Source organism: Anomalospiza imberbis, chromosome 16 (genome assembly GCF_031753505.1).
Source record: "Anomalospiza imberbis isolate Cuckoo-Finch-1a 21T00152 chromosome 16, ASM3175350v1, whole genome shotgun sequence".
Lineage (NCBI taxonomy): Eukaryota > Metazoa > Chordata > Aves > Passeriformes > Viduidae > Anomalospiza > Anomalospiza imberbis.
Window position 1 is genome coordinate 10,187,666 of NC_089696.1, and position 25,650 is coordinate 10,213,315.

Here is a 25,650-nt window from a genome sequence, read left to right on the forward strand (position 1 = left end):
CTCATAGGCATATACCAAGTGTGGTACTCTGGCATCTGTCCTGGGACCTGTCCTGTTTGTGACCATTACCAGTCACCTGGACGAGGGGATGGAGCATGCTTTTGTCAAGTTTTCAGGTGACACCAATTTCCAGGTGCTATCTGTCTGTAGCTTGAGGGCAGACCAGCCATTCAGAGGGACCATGACAGGCTGAAAGTTCAGCAGGAGCCATATGAAATTCAATAAGGAGCAATACAAACTCTTTGTGTGGGAAGAAAAAGCCCTGTAACAGTAAAGGCTCCAAAAGGCAGAGCCAGACTCTTCACTGAAATTGGTGGAAGGATCAGAGACAGCAGGCATAAAACTGTACAAGAGAGATTCACACTGAGTGTAAGGAAAACTGTTTTCCCCAGGATGACGCTCAAGCAGTAGAGCAGGCTGCTAGAAGGGCTGTGAAGTTTCCATTCTTGGAAGCTTTCAGGACCCAACTGGACAAAGCTCTGAGCCACCTGGTCTGACCTCAGGCTGGCAGTGCTTTGAGCAGCAGGTTGCACATGGAGATTTCCTGGGCTGCCCTCCAGCCTGAATTACCCTCTGTGATCATCTAAGAGCTGAACATTTGGGATTGAATATTTTTTAGGCCTTTTAGGTGATGTAAAACAGAGCTGACCACAGGGGAGTCAGACCTTCATATATTACCTGGGATTTGGTATTTCAAGTCTCCCAAAGAGTCTGGGACATAACAGGAGATGCAGCTCTGTAAAATGACAAACCTGCTGTTACATTTATTGACCAAGTCTAACAGGCCTGCTCAGCTCTATTTTCTTTCAAGTATCTCTGCTGGCTCAAACACTGGAATGTGTTACTGTAATAAGCAGGTGGCTAGTCATCTGGGGTTTGCAGGGGAGCATCTGTATGTTCATTTTATCCACTATTGCCTGAATTACTGATTGTAGATTTGCGGTTCTAGCAAGAGAAGGGAGAAACCATAAAAGTTGACTCAAAGCTCCTGTAAACAATTAGTAGCGAGTAGACCAGGGTGTGAACTGAGAACACATCAGCTAACGCCCTGAATTCCTCTGTGTGAAGCAGCTGACTTCACTCAGAAGGTACAGCGAGGCCCTGGACAGATGGGCCTCAGCAGGTTCAGCTGAGCAGACAGAAGATGCTACAGATACAGGTGTTCCTCAGTGCTGCTGTTCCAGAGGCTGCTGCCCCTTCCTCTTTGCTGGCAGAAGGGCTTTGCCCAAGCATGGACACCTCTGGTCAGGCAACATCAGCAGAGGCAGCACAAAGTGGCGGTGCGGCGGGTGTGAGCTGCTCCCAGGGCACTGCTGATGTGCCTTAGGGAATGCTCCCGTGGGCTGCTCAGTGTGGCAGATCCAGTGCAGGGGCAGGTGCCAGCAGCACCTCACACAGAGGAGCATCTACCTGAAAAATGAGAGGAGCAGATGAGCTGTGACTTCACACCCCTCTCACTGTGCATCGGTTTTGTCACTTCCAGAGGGCGATTAGGTTGCTGTGTCACTGCCAGTGAACGATGGCACCCACCCACATTTTCTGAAAAGTCCCTGTTATGTTGTACACAGGCCTTGATTATTGTTGTCTTCTGCATTGACTCTCAAGAGTATGAATGTTTTACAGAAGCACAGATGTTACCCAGAAAATTCCAAAGTTGTAGAATTGCCTCATACTTATAACGCTTTTAGCTTCACTTTGACATTTCCCTGAAGGATGCAATGCCTTCTTACATCTCTTTCTGGACAGAAGGTCTCTTTTAAATGTCCTTATACTGCAGCATTTTCTTTCTTTCTTCTTTCTTCTTCTTCTTCTTCTTCTTTCTTCTTCTTCTTCTTTTTTTTTTTTTTAATTTAAAAGCTTGCTTTGGGAGTTGTTTCACCTTACATGACAGTAAGTCCCCAGGAATTATTTCACTTTTACATAATGTGCACATCTGTGTTCTGTCTGTGGTGTGAAAACCAGCAGAATGCTGGCTGTTACTAACAATAACATATATGTTAACTTATATCCGCTGCCTTCCCATTGTCTCTGTGACCCTTCCCAAAGTCAGTGGCAATTCATCATCTTGTAGCAACTCCTAATGAGCAGCATGCAAGGGGTGAATTCCTGATGCTTTAGTGTGGCTGTTGAGTGTCCTCATTGCCCTTTCTGTCCTGAAGAGTTCTGTACTCTAGAGGACACTTTCAGTTCACCTGTTACCCAACTGTGACCACCTCTGCAATGGGCATGGCAAGTATTGAACAGGCTCCATTTGGTCAAAAACAGGCTCTAAAGGTAGAATCTCTGGATGGTTGTATGTGGCAGATGTTTGCCTGTCCTGCAGTGACATGGGAGAACAGGTCCTTAAATCACAGGACTGTCAGCAGCTGCAAACATCTGCAGAGGTGGGATCTGCAATCTCTCCTCTCAGGCTCTAACATTGCTGCTTAATCTCTTCTATTTGTGACTACAGTTTTTATTTTATTTTTTATAGGAGTCACATAAAATCCACTGCAGGAAGAAATCACTGCATATTTCTCATTTGAATGGCAGTAGATACTGCAGGAATACATGTATATGCCTGGATATGTGTATCTATACACACATACACATATGTATAGGTAAATAAAACCACAGGGAGCTCTAATGCAAACATTACCACATACTGTGAAGCTAAATGGAGGCAACAGATACAGAGGCATGGGAAGGAGGTGTTGAGTTTTCAGGTGGTACAATAATGAAAAGTTGATGTGCCTTCGTGTCCTGGTGGTGACACCCATGAGAGCCCAACACATGGCTCAAGGACAACACACCCAGAGAGGTGCAATCCCTCCCTGTTGAAGTGCTCATTGTTTTGGAACCGAGGACTTCCTTTACTGATCAAAGAGCTGCTTTTGATTAATCAGTTTTGAAATGAATGAATTTTGAAATTCTTATTTTTCGCTTTTCTTAGGGGAAATATTTCAAAAGCCTTTTGATCTTTGGTGATAGGCATTTAGTAAAAGGCAGGTATGCTTTTACAAAAAGAACCTGGGAAGTCTTGTTGTAAAGGGTAACGTGTATAAGAAAACATTCAGAACATGTTCAGCAGGTCTATTGGCTTCAGCAGACCCCTGCACACTCACAGAGTTGCTCTTGTGTTCATTCTTTAACAGGATCAACAGTTTTAAAAGGTAAAACCAGGCTTCTGGTCTGTGGAAAAAAAGGGGCAATATCTACTGCATAGGTCAGGAAATATTAATGTGGCATCTAACACTAACAGAGTACAGGCAGCACAAATCTCTACAAATAGGCATCCTGCTGGTAACCAATTGAAATGTAGGAGGTAGTTAATGTGTTTCAATTGTAAGTGTCATTTGATCCCCAGGGAGACATTTAATGGATGGTATTTTCCTACTGAGTCCTGTCTTTTCTTTCTGTACTTCATTAGTAATAGTTCAGGGTCCTCATGTTAATAAAAAATGTATGCACTGCTTACCTGATTTTTCACATTTCACACACTGTATTAGGAAAATTGATGTTTTTCCTACAGAATTAAATAGAATGCTTTACCTTTAATTATATGGTGTCTTCCTGTCTGCAAGCAGGTTTTCCCCACTACTTATTAACAAGCCAAAGAGAAGGAAAGATCAGAAAAGAAAATATAACAGTACCTGAATAAAATAATGGCCATTTGCAAATCAACTTGCTGTGGAAGTTTCCCCCCTCCCCATCTAAACTGTGTGGTCTGGATTGGTCTTGGGGATTGTTCAGAATGCAGGTCCTATCTGAGGTATCTATGGAAAATGGATGCCTCACTTCTGCTGTGGAGGTGGACCTGTGATATGAAATACTCATTTACCGAGTATGAATAATTTTATCTGTAAGTGGAATCTTACAGTTGTTTGACAGGGTAGAGCATTGGTATCCTACTGCCAGTAAAGGGGAAAAAATCACTCAAAGAACTCAAAATTCCACAAGTAAAGCTGCCTGGAGCAATTTCAGATTCAAAACTCAAGCTGTTTCCCTCCAAGTGTTTCCCTGGTGGCTCAGGGAGACTCTACTGACCCATCTCTCTTCCCCAGGATCAGGGGCTGGCATTCATTTTCTGATACTGTCTTGGGTGACTGCTGTCATGTTTTCACAATGTTTTAACTCAAACTTACTTTCTGGTAATATTTATGAACTCCTCAATGAACAGATAATTTAGTAACAGAAATACCTTACTTTAACAGTCTGACTAAATACAATAAAAACAGTCTAACATGCAAATAGAGAGCCTCCCAGGAGCTGTTCTGTGTTGATGGGGTTCAGTTCAGAAGTGCAGCTCAATCCACGTTTGTGGTTGCAGTGCTCCTGCATGGAGCACTTGCCTGGGATGGCAGAGAACAGGCCATGCTGTCTGTCATAAACCAGTCCCCTGTGACCCATGAAAATACTCTGGATTCATTGCAAGTGAACTCAGTGAGGGTGGAAAAAAACTGATAGTGGCTAAAAAGTGCGTTTTTGCATCAGACATGAGGTCTGCAGGTGCAGAAGCTCACTGCACTTGTTCAATGAGGTCCTGAGCACTGGCTCTTCTGCTGCTCACCTGTCCAAAGGGCACTTTCCAGCACCACAGGGAGCTGTTCCTCCTGTGTTTGCTCTTACACACGTGTTTTGAGTGCTCTGCTGAAGCAGAATCAAGTGACCAGTGTCAATATTGACTTGTTTTTGTAAAGTTGAGCATGTTGTGTTTTGTTACATAGCTTGCGGTGGTGAGAGAAATCCATTAAACTTGAAGTTAATTAGTATGGGAAGACTGTGATTTATCGAGATTGCCTGAATGGAAGTAAGGGTATTGCTATTTAATTAGCAAGTGCAGTTAGATTTTTAGATTATTTTTTCCTTTTTAATTTTATTCAAAATATTGTAAGTACTTTGCATATAATGAAAGAAGAATAGATTAAGGGCAGGCGGCTGAAAAGACATTAAAAACCTATGGGATAATACTTGGTTTTTTGCTATTAAGTGCATGCTTTTGATCAGATAAGAGAACATTTATTGCTGTGGTCTATTCTCATTTTGTATCTTAATTCTGCCTGAAAAGATTTCTTAAATGACAAAGTCCTAGTTTCTATAACCAGAAAGGGCCAATCTTACAGAGTTATTAAACCAGAACGTGCCTGTTTGTTGCTCCTTCTGCTTCCCTGTTTCTGAGACCTTCCACTGAAGTCATGAGCACCTTCAGGTGATTTCCATAAATGTTTACACTCAGCTGTGTTTTATTCTGTGGGCTGCTTTCATTGTTTTCCTTAATTTAAGACTTTGTAGATTGAAACTCCACTAACATCACTACTTCTCCAAATGAAAAATGATGGGACAAGAGGAAATGGCCTCGAATTGAACCAAAAAAGGTTTTAATTGGATATTAGGAAAAATTTCTTCACCAAAAGGTTGTCAAGCACTGGAACAGGCTGCCCAGGAAGGCAGTGGAGTCCCCATCCCTGGAGGGCTTTAAACCATGTGTGAACGTGGCACTTGGGGATGTGGTTCATTGGTGGCCTTGGAGGTGCTGGGGGAACCGTTGGACTTGATGATCTTGTTTCCAACATCAGTGGTTCTGGAATTCACAGCTACTCTCCTCAATGGAGAGTGAAGCTGCTGCTGCTCACAGGATGGACCTTGTCCCTCCAGTTCCTAATCCTGCAGTGTGTCCCACTAAAGGATGGTGGGATGGGGCATCCAAGTGCACTGAACAAAGCAGAAGAAATTCTCTCTGAGGAGCGTATAGTACGCTCAGTCCATCCATCCATCCATCCATCCATCCATCCATCCATCCATCCATCCATCCATCCATCCATCACCTCCCAGTGAGGGACACAAGCCTTGCGCTGGACAGGACAGCATTTCGGCACAGTGATGACCCCGACCTTCAGGGCGGTAATGACCCCGAGTGTGGTCTCAGGGCGGCACGGGGCACCACCGCGCCCTCGCCGCTGTTTTTCGGGACAGCGAACGAGCCGCAGCGCCTCAGCCCTCATCGCCCTCAGCCGTCTCAGCCCTCATCGCCCTCAGCCGCCGCAGCGCCATGGCCGCGCCTCAGCCCTCATCGCCCTCAGCCGCCTCAGCGCCTCAGCCCTCATCGCCCTCAGCCGCCTCAGCCCTCATCGCCCTCAGCCGTCTCAGCCCTCATCGCCCTCAGCCGCCTCAGCCCTCATCGCCCTCAGCCGCCTCAGCCGCCTCAGCCCTCATCGCCCTCAGCCGCCGCAGCGCCACGGCCGCGCCTCAGCCCTGAGCCTCAGGCGGCCGCGGGCGATCCCCGCGCGGCGGGCGCCCCCTGCCGGCCGGCGCATGCGCCGCGGGGCCCGGCCTGGGCCCCGAGCCGCCCTCACCCCGCGGGCCGCAGCAGAGCCCCTGCCCGCCGGAGAAATAAACTCTAACAGCGCCTTTTTAAACCCTCCGGGGGACACAAACCCTCTGACACCGCCTTGTAGTGCTGGCGAGGGAGGTGTTTCTCTGTTCTTGCGCAAAAGAGGTGTGCCTGTGTGTGGCGAGCACATTTCTCTCTCTCAGGATTTTTATAAAGGTGCACAGAGAGAAGTGAAAGAGAAAACAATTTCTATTTCTGCTCCTTGTTTTTCTCTTGTGGAATGTGTTTGGAGAATTGTTTACCTAGGGCGAATGCCTGGTTGGATCACGGTGGATTGTTTGGGCCTGATGGCCAATGAGATCCACCTGTGTCTGGGCTCTGGAGAACAGGGTCATGAGTTGTGAGGTGAGTAGTTAGATATGATGGTTAGAGAGTATGTAGTTTTTAGTGTCCTCTTTTATATAGTATATTAATGTATCATAGCATAATTATAATAAAGAATTCATTCAGCCTTCTGAAATAAGTCAGACATCAGCATTCTTCCCATTGGGTTCGCCGACATCTACAACACCTGTGTGGCCGACAATATTTTCTGGCCTCCTCACAAGATGCTGATAACAAAACTTCTTCACCTGTTTGTTTATTTTTAGCAAACTAAGAGATTAATGTTCGCTGATTCCAAATCACACATTTAGTTCTTTAATTAGTATTCTGTCCTCTCTTGCTTATGGATTTCTCACTGTTCCTGCTAATTCATATTTTTAGTCTTTTTAGTATCTTTTTTCCTCCAGCAGGGATTTTCCAACACAAATATACTGAGTCCTTGTTCTCTTCTTCTTTACCTTCTGGTTCCTGAAAAACATCTTTGTAGTCCATAAATTCTTCACTTCACAATCCAGTTTCAGCAATACATCGCTCTCTCCCAGGCCTTGCTCATTGAAGCATATCAAAGTTAGCTTAGCAAAACTTTAAGTTTCTGTAATTTTCCCAAGCTGTATTCCCCCAATACCTGCTCATGCTAAATTTTGGCTAAAAGTGATTTAGCACATTGGTTATAATTAATACACTAGTTATGATTAAATAAAACCAATTAATTTAAATTAATTAAAACCATCAATTAAAAATTAGAAAAGTGCTATCATTTACAAGGGAACGACAAGGATTTGGTAGATGGTCATAATCTTTTAAATCTCGAATTTTATGCAGGTATTTGCAGCTGCCTGTGCTCGAGCAAGCTCCATATCACTGTATGGCTCCCTTCTGCCTCCTTTGAACAGTGATAATATCACTTCTCTGCCTCCCAAGACTGCTGTGAGTAAATGCATTAGAAAATTATTTGTCTGGGCTAGTCTTTCCCTAGTGCTCTAGTATGATTTGCTCCTGTAGTTGTGCCAGTTGTACAACTGCAGTATTTTATAAAACACCAGATAGAGGCAGGGGATTCTGCACCCCTCAGGTGAGACCCCACCTGCACAGCTGCCCCCAGCTCTGGGGCAGCACAGGAAGGACTTGGAGCTGTTTGATGAGTCCAGAGGAGACCACCATGGTGAGCAGAGGAATGGAGCAACTCAGCTGTGAGGAACTGCGATTGTTCAGCCTGGAAAAGGGAAGGCTTTGGAGTGACCTGATTCCCCTACCTGAAGGGAGATGACAAGAAAGGTGGAGAGAGTACTTTTTACAAGAACGTGTAGTGACAGGACAAGGCAGAATGGCCTCAAACTGACAGAGAGGAGGTTTAATTTAGACACCAGAAAAGAATTGTTTACTGTGAGAGGGTTGAGGCCCTGACACAGGCCCAGAGTTGTGGATGCCCCATCCCTGGAAATGCTCAAGGCCAAGTTGGATGGGACTTGCAGCAACCTAGTCTACTGCAACCATGGCAGGGGTGTGGAACAAAATGGTCTTTAAGGTCCCTTCCAACTCAGACCATTCTATGATTTCATGACTCCTTGATCTGCTGTGACTGCTCTCTTTGTGCACACTGCTGTAGGAATTACACATGCTGGTGATGAGTATACCCAGCTCTGAAAGAAGTTTCTGAAACTTCTGTGTTCCCCATTTTCGTGGCTGCAATTTAAAAATCCACATTTGTAGTGCACAGTCTGCTGTCATAGCTGAGATCTGCAGGATCTGAGCAATTTTGTGACAGCTGCAGGATGGCATTTCAGTTTCCACGGAAACTGGCACAAAAATCAAGGTGAAGTGTTGGCTGATTATCTAATAATAAAGCTGAGCATTTAAATATAAAGTTCTTCACCTTCCTTTTGCTGAGAAAACTTCTGTTTCTACAGCACCCAGCAAGTGCTATAGAGGCCTCGTGTCCTCAAACTGTGCTCACAACTTGGGCTGTGTAATCTCCTTTTCAGAGAGGAAAGACAAAATTCAGCCTTGACCCATTCAGCCACGGAGCCTTATGCTCTGCTTTTAAGATAAAAGGCTGATTTGTCCTCACAATTACTGCACAAACCAACACCATTGTTTATATGACAAATTACAGAGTAACAGAAGTTCTTTTGCTTTGCTGTGTATTTTTCTACTGTGCATTTCCAGAACCTTTCTGTGCTCAAATGCATTTCCTTGTGAAAAGTTCTCATTGCATGCATTTTTTATCTGCCCACACTCTTGCTTATCACCTGAATTTAATGGCTCTTTGGCTATGCACTCACTGGACTCTTGTTTTGAGTCAGTGAGTTTGATCCTTGTGCTGAACATTCCTTTTTCAGGTCATTGATTTCTAAGGTTATCAAAATGAATCCTCCTACTGATCCTTGCTACGTCCCACTAATCTCATTGCTATATCCTGAACTGCTCAATTACCTTTTGTCTTCAATTTCAGATGCATTTATCAAACCCACAGATCAATCTTTTGTGCAGGAAGCAGTTTCATATTAGATTCAAGAACATATTCGTGTGACTATTTCTCATACTTATATTTCAATTTGCTAAGGCTGTTTAAATTTTCTTGGTTAATTTTCTTCTTGACATACCCTTTTAAGTGCACTTTCTCCACTGCTTATTTTTTCCAGAGATACCTTTCTTTCTAACCTCTATTCTTTTCTGCTCTTGAAGAAGTGTCTTCCAGTATTTGATAGTGTTGACTTTCTTCTTTGCAGTACTTTATCTTTTCTATCCTCCTGAATAATTTGATTCATTTGCCATCCTTTCTTCACTCTAGGCAGAGAGTAAAAGCCAATATTATTCTGAAGGACATTTGCTCTGGTTTTCTCAATAGGAAATCTGAGATTTTCTTAGGCCTGTCTTTTGTATCTCCAACTCCATGTCCCACTTTTTTGATGGGGGTTGATGCCTACTTTGCCAGGTTTGGCATGATCATTTGTATCTTGGCTTGGATATATGGAGGAGAACACAAATGCAAAAACCCAAAGCAGCAAAATTCATGGCCTAAGTCCCCATGACACTCTTTGGATCACCTGGGTATTAATTCAAATGGGGGCCAAGCATGTCTTGTTCCTTTCAAATGACCCATTTCAAACCCAAAGAATGCCAGTTTCATGTATCTATAACTGAGTCCTCTCTCACAGATATTGTCTTTGCTAGCAGTACAATATGGGGAAGAAAGGGCTTTTTACACATCCATTAACATGTCAATGGTTTGTCTTTAAGTGTATTACAATAGCAGGGGCCACATATCTTTCACAAATGTAATAAAAGAAGCCCAAACTAAATTCTGGCTGCAGAAACCCCTGTGCAGTCTGTCTAGGGACTCTGTCACTCTGAGCTGCATTTTGCATATCAGAAATCTCTTCTTTCCACTGCCCAAGGAATATGTAGCCATTTACAAACTACACTGACATACCAGAACAAGTCACTGCCTTTGGCAGTGGCTCAGAGGGCTGGGATCTCAGGAATAAACAATCTGAAGCTCACAGGCACAGTAGCTTCTTTGCAAAAGAGAGACACATTCTTAGCAGTAACTGAATATGGCTGAAGATAAGAGTTTGATACCAGAGCACTGAGAAAGAATACAAAGGACACCACTCTCAATCAACAAGCTTGCTTAGAAATACCATTTCTCAGGAAGAAAAGCTGAAAGAAGTTCTGCTTTGGAAGGGAGCTTTTGACAAAAACTTGGGTTTATAGGATTTGTTATCTTATATGATCCTATTCTATTTTAAATGTATCAAGTTAATTAAGGGTCATGTAGTTTCTTTCACAGAAGAACTGAAGCTCTGGGCTCCTCTGAGGAAGCATGGATGTTGAACGTGTGAGAAGAGTACCCCAAAAACCTCATGGTAAATCCCCTCACATTCAGACTATTATCTTCCAATCATTTGAGATACTCTGAAAAATCTTAAGCCCACAATACCCATGTGCTTTGAACAGAGGTGGGGAGGGTGTGTCACATTTAAAAAATGAAGTGGACACAAAGGCACTTCTGTTTAAAAGCCTCCAGGGTACTCTGAAATGCCAGTAGGCAAAGCCTGGCTGAGCAGGAAGCTAATAGAAGATGATGGTCTGCAACAGGTATGGAGTTTATACAACCTTGAACATTGATCAGGAATTTCAATTAAATATGTTTTGCTGAACAGCTTTGAGCTACTGGTTGTTGCATTTTTTGGAAGAGGACCTTTGATGGCTAAATGGGGAGCAATATGAGGTCTAAAAGAAGCATGAATAGCCTAAAAAAAAAGCTTCTTATACAGATTAGAGTGGTATTGTATTTTAGAAAGTTGTGGACATGTGGAGGTTTCTGCAGAAACAAAATACTGCTAACAGGTGAGTATGTCACTACCACTGCAGTCTGAGAGAAGGGGTCTTTTAAGACAGGAAAAAGAACAACATAATTAGGTTGTGTCGTTCATTGGAAACCCCTCCTCTGTTTTCGACCTGGACACATCAGTTCCTTGATAGAAGAAATACACGTTCAACAGTATTTTGGGTGACTTCCATTTCCAGTAATGTTGTTGTACATAGGAAAGGAGGTATGTTTGTCTTAAGCATTTTCTTCTTTGAAACAGAGAACAGAAGGAACAGAGAAATTACAAGAGGTAGTGAATTTAGCAAACCTGCACATAAAACAATCTTTCATAATAATAAAATGTTGCATTTACAGCTGTAAATGTACACACCCGTATAAGTTAAAAATACAAAGCTACTTTTACTGTGTTTGTTGTTCTTTTTAAGTTCAGAAAATGAAGTACTCAAGTGCTGGACTTAAAGTGGTGAACCTCACTGCATTGGCAAAACCAAACCATTCATGCAGCACCAGGCTTTTGACTTAGCCTAAGTGAGAAAGTTAGACAGTCAGTGCAACCAAAGTGCAATTGTGTTCTTCACAGTGTGTACATTTTGACTGGCTTGTAAAGTGAATGTAGAAGTTCATGACTCTCCCAGGCAGCTTCTTTTGATGATTGAAGAAAACATGATCTGCAACATACTGGGCCACAGCCTGACTTGGAATGATTAGACCGGCGTTCATCAGACAGTGGAGAAAAGTCAAAGTCAGCCACCTGGGAAAGGAACATCAAAAAGATAGTTCTTAGTCCAGTTCCCACTGGCTCAAGTCCAGCAAGAACACATTGGGCTACAAATGGCACTTGGTCCTCAACCATTTTCACTCAGTCACTAACTTCAAATAGACTTCTGATTTATACCTGCTGTGCACATGGCTTATAGACAGTGTCTCTAGAGGTATATAATTTATATTGTGGCACAGTGTAAAGGGTATTAGGTACTTTCCAAAGCACCATGAAAGCTACTTTTGATTTAAGAACTCATGCTTATTGCAAACACCTTTTGTAGCAAGTAAAAATATATTAGAGATGGCAGGGAGCTGGGGAGATGAAGGCCACATACAAGGGGTAGGTAACAATTTAGGGCTGCTTTAGGTAACATACCCCTCATTTTTTATTATCCTCTATCCTCTTGCACTGTCTGCTTGCTTTCTTTCATGTAACTACTCTGAGGCAGATCCTTTGGAATGGATATTTCAATGGAAGCATCTGCTTGGGAATATTAAAACACTATCCATTATTATTCTGGCAATTTAGAGTTCTCTGCACCAAGCCAGAAGCATGGCTGTTTCTTCATTTGCCTACACTGCTTGGATTTTTTTTGTGGAATAGATCACAATTACCAGGGAAATTCTCCCTCCCTCTCTGTTTGTCTGGGGATTAAAGAACCTTTCATATCAGATACTTTTCATGGCTGAAAGCTACCTAATTACTATCCCAGCTCAAAGTAAGAGTAACTGAATACCTCCACGAGGTCTTTTTGTTGTGTGTGACTTCGAAAAGTCGTGTACAGCACCAGTACCAGCATCACTGAAACCAGAGCAGTGCAGAGCAGTACAAAGAAAGCTGGGTGTATTCCTAGGAAAAAAGCACAAGGACACATTTCTGAAGTGACACAATACTCCAGAATAGGCAGCAGTGTGAGTGTGAAGGAAACAATGAAGAAATTCTAGGAGCAATTTAGAAAAAATAAGGAATGTGTGTAAGAAGGAATAAACTTTTCAGCCCTGATCACTCCAGGTTTTTCTGAAATCTCAGGAGTGGGAGAGGAGTTTGTAAGGATCTTTCCCTATATGCCCTCTTTTGCATTGAAGAACCTAAAAACTTCCACCCAGTTACCTATGTTAGCCCCTGACTCCCCAGGGTATTTGTGGGACCCCAAGAGGATGGGAAGGATTCTCACCTCCACAGGAGCCAAGAGCCTCCAGCACAGAGGATTCAGCCCTAGATGCACACCAGTGCCTTCTGGAGTGAGCTGCCCTGTCTGTACACAGCTGGCTCACGGTGTGACCACTCTGTGTCACAGCCTGGCTGTGCCCTATCCTCTTCACTCGGCCACCGAACAACTCTTCCAGGTGGTTTAGGGACCCAGGACGAGCATGTGTGACCACGCATGGGGGAGCCAGCTGGGGTCACTGGCAGGAGGGACAGAGACTTGTAATGAAATGGAAGCCTAGAAAATCTACCCTCAAAATTTCATAATTAAACTGAGCACAAAGAATTGAGACTATTTAATTAAGGTAGTGTTACAGACACATACATTTTCCTAGTTATCCTCTCTAACTACAAAAGCTGGACTACTTAAATGGAAAAATATTTAAGTAATACAGCCTTCCCAGTGTACTTAGTAGCTTCAAGACACTCTTGGGACTGAAGGTTCAGCAGAACACAAGAAGCTCAGAGCAATTACAGCAGGCACATTATACATTCTCATTTCCCTTTTTTTTTTCCCTTTCGTTTTAGGGATCTACACCACATTCCTGAAACCTCATCTGCAGGCTGGTTAATCCACGCTTGTCCCTAACCTGTTTGGGACTCTCCGTGCTGCTCAGACTCCCCGCCCCTCACCTGCTGGCCGCACTTTGATCCCGTGGTACGTCTGCAGCATTGTCACGCCGTTCTCCACCCGGACACTGAGGCAATACTGTCCCGCGTCCCTGAAGGTGTGGCTGAGGTTGTAGCAGGAGCCACTGATCTCCACCAGATGGCATTTGTCACCTTCAAGAGGAATGCACTCGGATTTTATAAGCCAGCATAATGCCAGTGGTGGGCTGAAACGACAAGAGCAAAAAGGCAAAATAAAAAAAGGTGAATACTCTGCAAAAAAATTCAGCAAAGAGCTTGGTTAAAATAGCACAATCATTTTGAAACTAATGAAGTTAATTTAAATACAATTAAAGAAATAATCAAATGTACCGTTTGGTTTATAGCATATGCCAAATGAAAAAGTTCTTTGTGATGCTTTTATAAAGGCAGGTCTTTCAGCTGAGAGCTAAATACCTGCAAGGGTCATCAGTGGGCCACTGTTGGTAGAAAACTCCATAGTCCTTCTTCAATAAAGATAAAAGGAATCTTTTTTCTTGCACTTCCAAGGGAAGTTAGTTTTTTCTTTGTCCATCTCACACAGAGATCACTGTCTGTAACACTGAAGCACACCCAAGACTGTTTTAATTAAAACACCCGGCCCATGAAACTGGAAAGAATATAAGATGAGCTCTGAAGAAAGGACTAATAGCTGGAAAACGTAAGTAAATTTCAAGGATCACAGCATTCCCTTACTTTAACAAAAGGGTTATTTGCTATCAAGCAATTTAGTGCACTTCATGGCCATGTTGCTTCTCATATCTAATTGAAGCCTTTTATTTACCTGTTCAGCTCCCTGTTTCAACTGATTCGTCTTGAGCTCACCTTATGCACTATAGACTTTGATTCTGAAAACAGACAAATCTTTTCTTTACCCTGTTTTATTAGTACTTTGTTTCTTGTCTTTTTACAACATTCTTTGCTAAAGAAAGCATCATGTTTATGTGTTTAGCTCATTTTCTAGCTTTGTTTTTGATAACCCATCTCTTTGTCACCGCATCTCTATCCTAAACTCCTCTTGCATCAGCCCCAGTCCTGTGACTAGGAGGTCACCAAGCCTGCTCTTAGTGATCTCAGGTTTGCCTGTCATAGTTTTTGGCTGTTCATCTTTACTGGGATGCCATCTCCAGTTCCCATTCCTGACGATATGCCTTTCACTTTCTGAATGCAAACTGTGCTGCTTTGTGTGTTGGGACTGTTTATGCCTTTGGTAAATGACTCTGGGTGCTGCTGACTCCAAAACTCCAATGTGCTCTAATGCTGCAACTTGAGAGAGCTTGTACTAGGATTGAGGTGCTCACAACCTTCCTATTTTTCTATGATCCTTGCTGCACGGGGCTCCTATGTCTTATTCATCTTGTGGCAATCTGAACTTTGCCAGAATCACTCCCCAAACCTATTGATCCCCTATGCCAGCCAAGCTTTGCTGCTATGCAACAGGACTTGGAATAAATTTCAATTTAATAACAGGGAAATTGGTGAAGGAGAAAAGTTCAGAAAGAAGTTTTCAGATGTATTTCCCCCCACCATTTCTCTGGCTACTCATCTTTTAACATTACCTTTACAAAGATTTAAAAAAGAGCATTTGCTTTACATAGGATGATTTTACTTTTCTGTAAAGATGCAGGGTCTTTCAGGCTCTTATAGCTCATGGCATTTCAAGTCAGGAAAATGCAATATTCAACAGTATTTTTGGGGGGGAAGGAGGTGGTCTTGTTTTTTTTTTTTTAATAATTGTTCTCTGGGGTTCAACTGACTATATTTAGGAAACACTGAGGAAAAACACTTAAAGAAACAATTTTGAGGGGAAAGAAGTTGTGTTTGCTACTTACGTGCCATTGATATGAAGAAATAAATTCAAGTTTTCCATTACGTGAGTCTCTCTGGAGCCCACTATGTCAATACTTTTAACAGCATCTGAGAAGAAATGAAAAGCCAGCATGTCACACTCCACATGTAAACTTGAATCTCACTGGTTTCCCAGTAAAGGTTTGTTTCCACAGACTTGCAGATTGGAGCTTCATCAGTCACACAAAGAAAACTATTTGTCTCACACCCTAAAAGGAAACCTACCACTAGAGAGGTTGTAAGTTTCCTGACTTTTTGTCTGATTCCTTTTTATATCTATAATCAACTTTATTAATTCTTTACATTTTTAATTCTGTGTTTATTTACTCCCAAAGCTGATCAAATCAATGAGACTTTCCTAATGCTTGATTTAACTGATTTATTGTTTAGGGATAGCTGGTGTAAAGTAAAGAAACAAATCCAGCATAAGTTACCATAAATACTTTGTTGTTTGAATTGTATGTAAGACTTTTACAAAAGACAGTAAAATAATCTGTAGATTAAAAAGAAACTAAAGCTTTTATCTGTTTCCACCAATTTTTCTGCCCTAGAAGTGCATGCAGTCAATTCTGCAGTGGAAACACTTCTCTGAATTATGTTGACCAGTCCTTGCACGTGAAACAATGTTGAAGTTGTGTTACCATGTCATAGCTAGATTGTATCTGTACATATACTGCTCGTCCTGCACTGAGGCTGCAAAAAGTTTCATAATTACCCAAGAGCTCCAGAGCTGTGGTAAAATCACCAGTTTTCTGCAGAATTTCTCTTTCGTGTATGATGCTTCCAGTTTGCTCCCATTCAGCTATGACCTTCAGATGCACCGTGCGGTTCCCCATGGAGGAGCAGTTGCAGTAGACAAAAGGCTGCTTGGTAATCTGGTAAACTCTGAGTGCAACAGGAAAAGATTTAGAATCAAAATTGCCTTTTACCAAGTGCTTGCGTATTTCTGGTTTAAAAAGGGACAAGCTCTAATATATTTTCTTTACAGACAATGTTCCAGTGGCTGTAATTCAAATTCTACTTTATGTCCATATAAACGAGGATTCATGTCTGTGGTATTACCTATAGGATGACAATTACTACAAGATCTAGAGTGAATCTCTACATTTTTAATTAAATAAACTAAAGAGAATGCTAAAAGAATTCACAAAATTGATGAAAATAACATTTATAGCAGGCAGACTATTAGCTAACTGATTTTATTAGGATTTTTCTCTAGATGAACATCTGAATCAGAGTCATCTTAAATACTCATTAAAGCAAACAAAGTAACCACACTTACCCATCTCCAAAATCCCAGTTATAGACAAATGATGCTGACTTGAAGTAATGACTTGGGTCATGAAGAGAGAAAGAAATCCGGGTCACTGTGTCCATGGAGGAACTAGAACCATGTGTGGTAACTCTGCTGTCTTCTATCTGGGCTATGGTGAGGTTCCCTGTGATAAATTCTGCAGAATAAAAAAGGGGAAAGAAGAATGACAACACATGTGACGGAAGAATGACAGCATGTATGACAGCATATATGACAGAAGGATGACAGCATGCTTCCACAGCATGCTCTGTGTGTGTATCAAAACACTCACTCTGGTGTACTGGGTAAGTCTTGCTGTGTCCCAGTCCAAGTGGTTAAGTGTATTTTACATCTATTACTCAGTGTTGTCATGCATGTGAATGAGGCAGTGAAATGAAAATATTGAGGGTTATGCAATGGGTCATGATAAAACATCCAGTAGAACTAAGAGAAATAATCATTGACTGATTGAGCTCAATATAAACTTTTACTATTTATTTAAAAATAACTGGTATTAATATCCAGCATCTATATTCAGAGTCAGGCCAGGACACATACTCATCATGTGTTGGATGGTGGTTTTTGTTTGTTTTGTGGGTTTTTTAAATGTAGCATCTTTCCCCCTTAGTTTTAGCTATTTCTACAGAAATTAAGATTTGACTGCCATGAATAACAGTGCTATATATTGTGAATGCAAAAAGGGAGGAATGCTTTTGTCTATGAGAGGTTCATTGTTGGACAACGAGTGGCAAGGACTGATCTAAAAAACTCCTCTCTAACCTACAAATAAAGAGGTATTATGATGAGACACTTATCAGATTGTTATAAAATTAATAGGCTATTGATTACCAGTAACAGATTCTTATCCTGTTAACAATTCATTAAATCTGGTTAACAGGTTTTTTGGTGATGCACAAAAAATGATTGCCATTACTGTTGGAATGGGGCTGTTAATCCCTGTATCAGAGGTTTAGTTAACCATAACACACCAGTGGTTAATTTGTAAATAAAAAATCATATTTATGGTTATGAATATTCCCAGAAAACTGAAGTTGCACTTAACAACATTTAGAAATGCAGCCATGATTTCAGATACAATTTCAGTACACTTGGACAGAGCTTTAAAAGAAAATGTAAAACTCTGCTGTGCGGATGGCCTAAGATTTGCTGTGTCATGCAACAGGGAAAAGCAGTAGATTAGCACTGCTGATGGTCATCCTAACTTTAGGTCTAGAAATGCTGGAAGGCAGCAGAAGAAGCATTGTTCTAGGAGTTTGGACATCACTGACCCATGCTGATATGTGAACTGCAGCTGCTGAAGCATCTGGTTTCTAGTTCAGTTTCTCTAAGTGACAGAGGCAGGAAAACACAGGCAGCATCACATTTTCTTCCTGGCTATAGAGAGACTAGAGTGTGGCTGTAATGGTACTGATTGCACCATGCCACCCAAACCCACCTTCAGCCACAGGGCTACAAATCAAACTCTGTTGTCAGAAGCCATATTTACATGGGATTTCTTCCTGATGCTGCAAGGGCATATATACTGAGTTCCTGGAGAGCTACAGGTTGTAAAGCCATTTTACCCATCTTACCTGTAATCTGAAGCACCGTGATATTTCTTGCAATCGGCCGACACAACCAACAGTTTTTGTGAGTCACCCAGACAGACACGGGGAAAGTGCCAGGGAATTCACCAGTCACATTAATTATGGAATGAAACCGCTGCTCTGATTTCTCTATCAGAATCAGAGGAGCATAAACCCAGTTAAAGTGATAACAGTTTGATGTGACATTTTCATTCTTCATTCTTAGCCTGGCCTGAACAGTAGCTTGAGCTCCCGTTGTGATGGGACCATTGTTGGTTATTTCCAGACTATACAACTCTGTGGAAAGCAGAAGAAAATGAGTAAACCAAACCTTCTTTCATGGCATTTTAAATTTCATTTATTTATTTATATATTTTAGTTAGTCAGCTCTAGTTATATAACTCACAATGACACTCATCCCAGCAAAGAATTTACCACCATAATTTTTTACTGTTTAAATATCTGGAACAGAAACTGTTCCATATGTATTTGGTTTCAAATAAATAGCAGTAAACAACATGTGAGACTGGGTCCTAAAAATATTCATAGTAGAAGACAGCTTCAGTCTAGAACATCACAAAAGTGTTGATGAGGTTTTACACCCAGAGCTGGGTGCTGGCTATAGGTTCATTGTCACTAATGATCTAACATGATCACTAGACTTCCAGCCACTGGAAGAGGCTCAGCTCTAATCTCTGTCCTAAAAATGTAAACTTTCAAACTCAGGTGAGATTTCATTCCCTCGATTCCTTTGCCAGCTCTGTTGAAAAGTTTCTCTAACTTTCCTCATAAGTAAACATAAAAAAACTCAGTAAAAGCATTTTCTGTGCTATGGTCCACCTTAAATTTCCTTTTTCAGGGAAGGACCAAAAGTCCCAAGGCAAATAAAAGATGTACCGTGCTGTAGTGGCAGATCAGTTGCTGTCCAGAGGGACCTGGATAAGCTGAAAAAGTGGGCCCATGGGAACCTCGTGGGGTTGAACAAGGTTGAGTGCAAGGTGCTGCATCTGCCTTGGGGTAACCCCTGGTATTCAGTACAGGCTGGGGGATGAAGGGATAGAGAAGGACTTGGGGGTACTGGTGGATGAAAATGTGGACTTGAGCCAACGATGTGCACCCAAGAAAGATACAAGGCTGCAGAAAAATCAGCCAGCAGGTTGAGGGAGGTGATATTTCACAATGAGGGTGGTGAAACACTGGCATGGGTTACCCGGTATAAATGTTCAAGGTCAGATTGGACTGGGCTCTGAGCTACCTGATCTAGCTGCAGATGTCTCTGCTTGTAGCAGGGGGTTGAACTTGATGACCTTTAAAGGTCTCTTCCAACCCAAACCATGCTATGATTCTATGAGACATCAAATAATGAGAAGTGCAGGACCTGTGATACTGAACCAGCTCTGCTGCTCTGAATGACTCACCATTATCTTCTCTGCCATGTTTACTCAAATTACTTCAGATCTTGCAACTACTGCAATAGACAGTGTTGAGCTTTGTGGAAAGAATACTTTTTTTTTTTTTTTTAATAGCAGTGCAGAAGCATTAAAGAATGTGCATGTGTTGAACAACAAAATCAACCCCCAAGCCCCGAAACAAAAGGAAATGCAAAATAGCTGTGAACTGGGACAGAGTTGGGAGCAGGATCTGGTTGCTTGCCTCTAACATGGAGCATGTTCCCTTCCCTATATCAGAGTTCTGCCTGTCACTTCTCTCATCAGCAGTGCTGGGCAGAGCAGCAGAGCTGGAGGGTTCTAAGGCTGATGCCTTTCATTATCTTCTCTTTCAGCAGCACCAGACTGCTACCAGGGACCTGAATCTCTGACCTTTAGAAACTGCATTTCTCACTCATCCATGACCTCTAATATGAAGGGAGAACTGGGGCTAGCTAACTTCTGCGCTGGCTTTTCTGCACCCATCAGCTTGGGATGGGATGAAAGAGATGGCATTTGTGCCTGCATTTTATTTTAGAGATCACAGGTGTTGAACAATTCTGGAGGCAGAAGAACTGCAAGAAATGAACTGTAACACTACTACCTGAGAAAGAACTCCACTGTTCCCATTTCACAGCACAAGAAATGGCCCTGAGTTCAGTTTTCTCAGTTAAAAGAGAAATGCTTGAGATTTCATGAAACCTGGCAGAGGGACGGTTCATGTCTCTAGAAGATTCATGCTATGTTTCCTTGGTTTCAGCAGAATTCTGGAAAAAAAAATAGCCGACTACCTCACGCTTATCTAGCACTCCTCCTTGGAGGTTATCACAGTGCTTTACAAATCAGGGCCACACCGGCCAACAGCTGCAGCAGCTGGACGTTCAGTGGCTAACCCAAGGTCACCCAGGGAGTGACTGGCACATCAAAATGCTCCATCCAGTTCAGGGATTTCTCCTGCCTTTCGGACCTCTCTCTGCAGAATGGAGCTCTGTGAGTCCCACAGCGAGGGACAGCAGCTGCCCAGGTGCCTTGTGACCCGCGGCACAGGGTCAGCGGGGGAAGCAGAAATGCAGCTTTTGGGTTAGCAGTGCAAAGCAGAACCCCGGCTTCCCGGGATGCCCCCCTTCGCAGAGCTGGAGAATAAAATCTGGGGTGGGGGGAGAGCGCCCAGAGCTGGTTCCATCCCTTGTCACATCTATCAGGCTCGGACAGGGAACCACCCCCACCCGTGATGCAGCTCACTCCTGAGGTCTGAGCCGTCTCCCCCAGCACCCCGCACCCCTCGCCCGCTCCGCAGCGGCGATGCCAGCGCAGACCGGCGGCCCCTTACCTGCGGCCGGGCAGCGACCGCGGCCGAGCTGCAGCAGCAGCAGCAGCGCGCAGAGCAGCCGCCGCATGCTGGGGGCCGCGGGGGCCGGCACCGGGGCCGGCTCTCGAACCGGGAGCGGGCCTGGGCGCGCTGGGCCGCACTACCCCCGCGGCACTGCGGCTCCTGTGTCCGCGCCCCCGGGACGCTCCCCCGCGGCAGCGCCCAGCCCGCCTCTCCCGGGGGCAGTTCCTGCGGGATCGTGCTGCCAGCGCGACCGGGACGCAAAGCCACCGGCGGTTTAAGCAAATAGTCAATAAAACCCACAAATGCCTCGCATCTGCTCCGGGCGTGAAGACATCCCGGAGCGTTTGGGAAGGGGTTTGTGCTGCGCTTTGGTTGCGGCAGGCGCACATAAAGTATTCCCGTGCGGTAGCGCGGGGATGCCTCTGCCGGGGGCAGTTCGGCTGCTGTTACCGGTCTGGCAGCGCTCCGAACGGCCTGTAACGGGTGCGCTGCTGGAGAGACGCGACAGCAAAAGCGCCGGAATGTGGTTTTCTAGTGTTCTTTTTTTGTCGTTTTATTTTGTTTTTTCCTGTTTTGTTTTGTACATTTTGGTTTTAATTCGTGTGCTTTTATTTTTTTTATTTTCTTAAACTCAACATTCGAAGCCCTTTCTCGCTCCGGGCCGCCGTTCTGTTTCTTGTGGCGGATCAGTCTCTGCGCGCTTCGCTTCCAGTGGTGCCGCCGCTCCCCCGGGCCACCGGCGGGGCGGGGTGGGCCCTGCGCTGGCCGGAGGCACCGGCCACGGCCGCCTCTGCCCCGGTAACTTCTCGCCCGCTGTTACCGGCGGCCGCGGCGACAGCGGAGCCTCGGGGGACGCGGCGATGGGCGCGGCTCGCCTCAGGCAGCGGCCGCTGGCAGCGCCCAGCCGGGGCGAGCCCGCCCTGGCGGGGCGGGTCAAGGCGGGGCTGTGCGAGGGTCGCGGGGCCGGCGAAGGGAGCGGGCCGTGCCGCGGAGCTGCGCGCCCGCCTCCGCCCGCGGAGAGGCGCGGGAGGCGGCACCGGGAGGAGGCGGCCGGAACTGAGCTCGGGCGCTTCCGTCGCGCCCATGCGCTGCCGGCGGCCTCCGGGAGCAACAAAGGAGGGAGCCGGGGGCCGCGGCCGGGCGGTCCCGGGGAGCCGCGGGGTGAGGAGAGCGGCGGCGGCGCCCCGGGCCTGGGCGCGGTGAAGCGGGCCGGGGGGAGGCGGGAGCGGCGCGCTGCGGGCAGGAGGCGGCGGCCGGAGCCCCGCCGGAGGCCTGGGGCCGAGCGCGGCAGCGGGAGGGCTGAGGGACGGGGCGGAAACCTCCGCTGCGGCCGCTCACGGTGCCCGTGTTCGCAGGGCGGAGATGGGCTCGGCGTGACGGCGCCCTGGCAGCGGGGAGCGACCCGGGCGAGCAGCGCTGCGGCGGGGAAGGTGAGGGGCTGGCTCGGCCGGACCTGGGCGGGAGCAAAACTGACGGGGAACCCCCAGGGGAGGAGGGAGATCGCCGGTCTCTCAAGCTAGGTGTGATTTTAGGCTTCTTTGCGAGCGAGACAGGCAGCTTGCGGCGGCGGGACAGCTGCTGGCGCCGCTGGGAGCGGGTCCCGCAGGGGTGTGTCCGAGGGTAGCTGGAAGTTTGGGGCGGAAGGCAGGATGATGGCAGGTGCGCGGTGTCGGGAGCATCCCTGAGCCTGGAGCCTGCTGCTGGGAGGGAGGGAACCGAGCAGGACACTGAATGTTTGTGCTGTGAAGAGCTCAATAACCCCTTTTATCTATTAGTGCAGTCCTGTCACAGTGAGTGCTGTACAGGCTTGGTGTTGTATTTGTACGCCTAAGTAAAGGTTACAGTTGTGATTTTTGGAAAAGATGGTCCTCTTCAATATGGCAGAAGAATGGATGCTGGTGATGGGATAGCTACTGTTAACAAGCCGTGTAAACTAACAGATATTTCTATATTCTTTTTGTAGGTGTGTTGATCTTGATTTTATGCACTGAAAGCTGAACTTTGCTCCTCCAAGATGGCATTTGTTTCAGCACAAGGGCCTACGGTGGTGGACCAAACCACTTTGATGAAAAAATACCTTCAGTTTGTGGCTGCTCTTACAGATGTCAATACACGTAAGAGACCTTTTTCTTCTTGAAAATTGCAGCTCTTCAGTAGTTTGCTTCACAACTGTTGCAAACTTGTTTGGACAGTTGATGAAAGAGACAGTGAAATCTGTCAAATTCACTTTGAAATTTGTTTGAGTTTTGATTTTTGAAGAAGCAAAATGATGAGAAACACTTGCATGAGCCAGAGTGAGTGAGTTGTGTGTGTGTGTGCAGGTGTGTGGTGGTTGTTTGAGAGAACTGTGTGTCTTATAATTGGGCAGTGATAGCTAAACTGATAAGATCTGATTGCTTCTTTGATCAATGAGTTTGTTGTTTTCCTTCATGACCTAGTTTTACATTCACATTTTTCTGCTTGAATTTCCATTTTCAGCGGATGAAACCAAATTGAAAATGATGCAAGAAGTCAGTGAAAATTTTGAGGTAAATAGAAAGATAACCCCAAGCACCAAAACCCCTACAAAAACCCCCTAACTTTCTGCAATGGCAGCCTTTCTTGTGCTTAATGCATATTAATTGAATTTCTGATGCTATGCAGTTAAAATATTAATAGTAGCATCCTGTGACTAATGATATGGTTACAAGTAATTGATTCTAGGTTTGTATTTAGGAATTAACCAGGTTGTTGATGAATTACATTTGGACTTAGTGAGCTTTCATTGCCAAATCTTTATTCAATAAGCATTTAAATAAAAGCGAAGTAAGAAATTTTTCTTCTATTTTTTGAATGCTATGAAATGTCTGTATTTAAAGCTTTCTTTAATTTAGTTCAAATGTGTATTGTGTTCTTGTGAAACAGAAGCTCTTCTGATTCCTCTGAGTATTCCATGGTGTGGAAATGAGAGAGGAGTTGTCAGATGCAGAATCTGACATCAGGAGTGGAGATGTCTCCAGTGACATCTTTTGCATGGTGATGGACCATCTTTTCAGATTAGCAGCAGAGAAAATGTGAAACACAAGTTAACCCAGCCTTGTGTTAGCAGAAATTATACTTCAGTTGAATACTTAGCTGTTATGTGCTCGTTCGGAAGTTATAGAAAACTAAAATCACACTTGTGGAGTTTATCTGCTTAAGCTGTTTCTGAAACAATTTATCTGACTAAAATAATAGTTTGAACTGCTTAGTCTGGTGGTCTGTTAGAATCTGAAGACTTAGTTGATTCTCTTTGCTCTTCCCTTCAGTAGGGAAGGACTTGTATTTGTTTTGCTAATGTTCTCTTGGAACTCACGTGGATCTTTAGTGTCAGCAGATACTTAATCACCGAGTCTATTCAAAATGCACTGAAAATGTTTAAATAGTGTCTTTGAATGTAACTGAATGTAATCTATGTGATGTCTCTTTTATAACCCCCCATTTTTGTTCTTAATTAGAATGTGACATCATCCCCTCAATATTCTACATTCCTGGAGCACATCATCCCTCGGTTTCTCACCTTTCTACAGGATGGGGAAGTCCAGTTTTTGCAGGAGAAGCCAGCACAGGTAAGCTGTGTGGAGCATCTCCTGCCTTTTTGCTGTGAAGTCCTTGATTAACCTAATGAACTGATTTAAGACTTGTTAAAAATAGATCTGTCATTTGGAGTGGAACTGAGGAAGTCCTGTTTCTAAATAAGTTACTTATAAACTTTGCTAATCTTGGCTTCTGTGAAATAGGAGGAAAAGTAGGTGTAACAGAGTTGGCTTTCTTACTGAAATACTACACATTATTGCAAATTACTGACTTTACTGAAGGTTAGGAATGAAAGGCAAAAGTTGAATATTTGTCATTAAATACTTAAAATTGCATTCCTTAAAAAAAGTCTGATTTACAATTGTAAATTAGTTAAATTTGCCTCATTCACATAGGTGGATAGTAGGAAGAGTTATGTCTTCGGATACAGGCCTATGTCTACGTGAAATAAACTGGCTTTTTTTCTATGTCAGCATGCACAATTATTAAGCTGAAAAAGATGCTGCAGCTAATTGTTGGGTTTTGTTGGCTTTTCAAAAACTTCTGTCATATCATTATTTTTCCTTTTTTTTTTTTAAAGCAACTCCGCAAGCTTGTGCTTGAAATAATTCACAGAATACCAACAAATGAACATCTTCGTCTTCATACCAAAAATATCCTGTCTGTGATGTTCAGATTTTTAGAGGTATTTTTTACTTTGTCTTAAAACTGTTTGAAATTTTCAGAAATATTTTCCTCTACTTTTCTTCATCTCCAAAATTTGCTGGTGGTAGGTTTTTCAATAGCTGTGCTGCTGGAGCAAGAATGGAAAGATATTGTATTTAAGCTTCATCCATGCCCTCTCTTACCATCCATAAGTTTTCTGCATGTTCTCTTCTGCCCTTTAGGAACTTGGATTTTACAAATGCAGGGAGCTGTTCTTATGCTGGGCAGGATTTTCGGGCAGATAGCTTATTCTTG

The 25,650-nt window shown here is 43.9% G+C and overlaps 2 protein-coding genes and 2 long non-coding RNA genes across 8 annotated transcripts in view; 2 read left to right on the forward strand and 2 right to left on the reverse strand.

The window, feature by feature from the left end:
• Nucleotides 1-2,452: 2,452 nt before the first annotated feature.
• On the reverse strand, nt 2,453-5,808 carry LOC137483696 (uncharacterized). Its single transcript, XR_011004598.1, has 2 exons — nt 5,101-5,808; nt 2,453-3,796 (listed from the first exon to the last, which is right to left on the reverse strand). It is a non-coding gene; the product is annotated as an uncharacterized lncRNA (long non-coding RNA).
• A 1,136-nt stretch (nt 5,809-6,944) lies between these two features.
• LOC137483698 (uncharacterized) lies at nt 6,945-20,546 on the forward strand. 3 transcript variants are annotated; one of them, XR_011004601.1, is made up of 4 exons: nt 6,945-7,621; nt 13,528-14,308; nt 16,715-17,094; nt 20,343-20,546. It is a non-coding gene; the product is annotated as an uncharacterized lncRNA (long non-coding RNA). The 3 variants fall into 3 exon arrangements; XR_011004600.1 differs by lacking the exon at nt 20,343-20,546 and adding an exon at nt 18,018-18,894; XR_011004599.1 differs by lacking the exon at nt 20,343-20,546 and having other exon boundaries at nt 6,946-7,621; nt 16,715-18,894.
• Nucleotides 11,200-21,214, reverse strand: TMEM130 (transmembrane protein 130). Of its 2 annotated transcripts, none has more exons than XM_068206997.1 (8): nt 21,133-21,214; nt 18,382-18,672; nt 16,778-16,946; nt 16,211-16,380; nt 15,480-15,564; nt 13,633-13,835; nt 12,530-12,642; nt 11,200-11,781 (listed from the first exon to the last, which is right to left on the reverse strand). In XM_068206997.1, exons 1-8 carry the CDS (start codon nt 21,197-21,199, stop codon nt 11,605-11,607), a joined length of 1,275 nt encoding a protein of 424 aa, XP_068063098.1. In that variant the 5' UTR covers nt 21,200-21,214; the 3' UTR covers nt 11,200-11,604. The 2 variants fall into 2 exon arrangements, with proteins under 2 accessions (XP_068063098.1, XP_068063097.1); XM_068206996.1 differs by lacking the exon at nt 21,133-21,214 and adding an exon at nt 19,754-19,826.
• Nucleotides 21,215-22,158: 944 nt separating this feature from the next.
• TRRAP (transformation/transcription domain associated protein) overlaps nt 22,159-25,650 on the forward strand; it is a 74,491-nt gene continuing 70,999 nt past the window's right edge. For both annotated transcript variants that reach the window (XM_068206998.1, XM_068206999.1), the window contains exons 1-6: nt 22,159-22,296; nt 22,491-22,565; nt 23,099-23,249; nt 23,614-23,663; nt 24,612-24,722; nt 25,271-25,375. In XM_068206998.1, coding sequence (XP_068063099.1) covers nt 23,150-23,249; nt 23,614-23,663; nt 24,612-24,722; nt 25,271-25,375 — 366 coding nt within the window. In that variant the 5' untranslated portion in view covers nt 22,159-22,296; nt 22,491-22,565; nt 23,099-23,149. The remainder of the gene's footprint in view (nt 22,297-22,490; nt 22,566-23,098; nt 23,250-23,613; nt 23,664-24,611; nt 24,723-25,270; nt 25,376-25,650) is intronic.

Coding starts and splice junctions, on each gene's coding strand:
- TMEM130 (XM_068206997.1), bottom strand. CDS start 21,199: ATGCGGCGGCTGCTCTGCGCGCTGCTGCTGCTGCTGCAGCTCGGCCGC. Junction 18,673..21,132: donor CGGTCGCTGCCCGGCCGCAG/GTAAGGGGCCGC, acceptor TGCTTTCCACAG/AGTTGTATAGTCTGGAAATA. Junction 16,381..16,777: donor AACTGGGATTTTGGAGATGG/GTAAGTGTGGTT, acceptor TGTTGCACTCAG/AGTTTACCAGATTACCAAGC.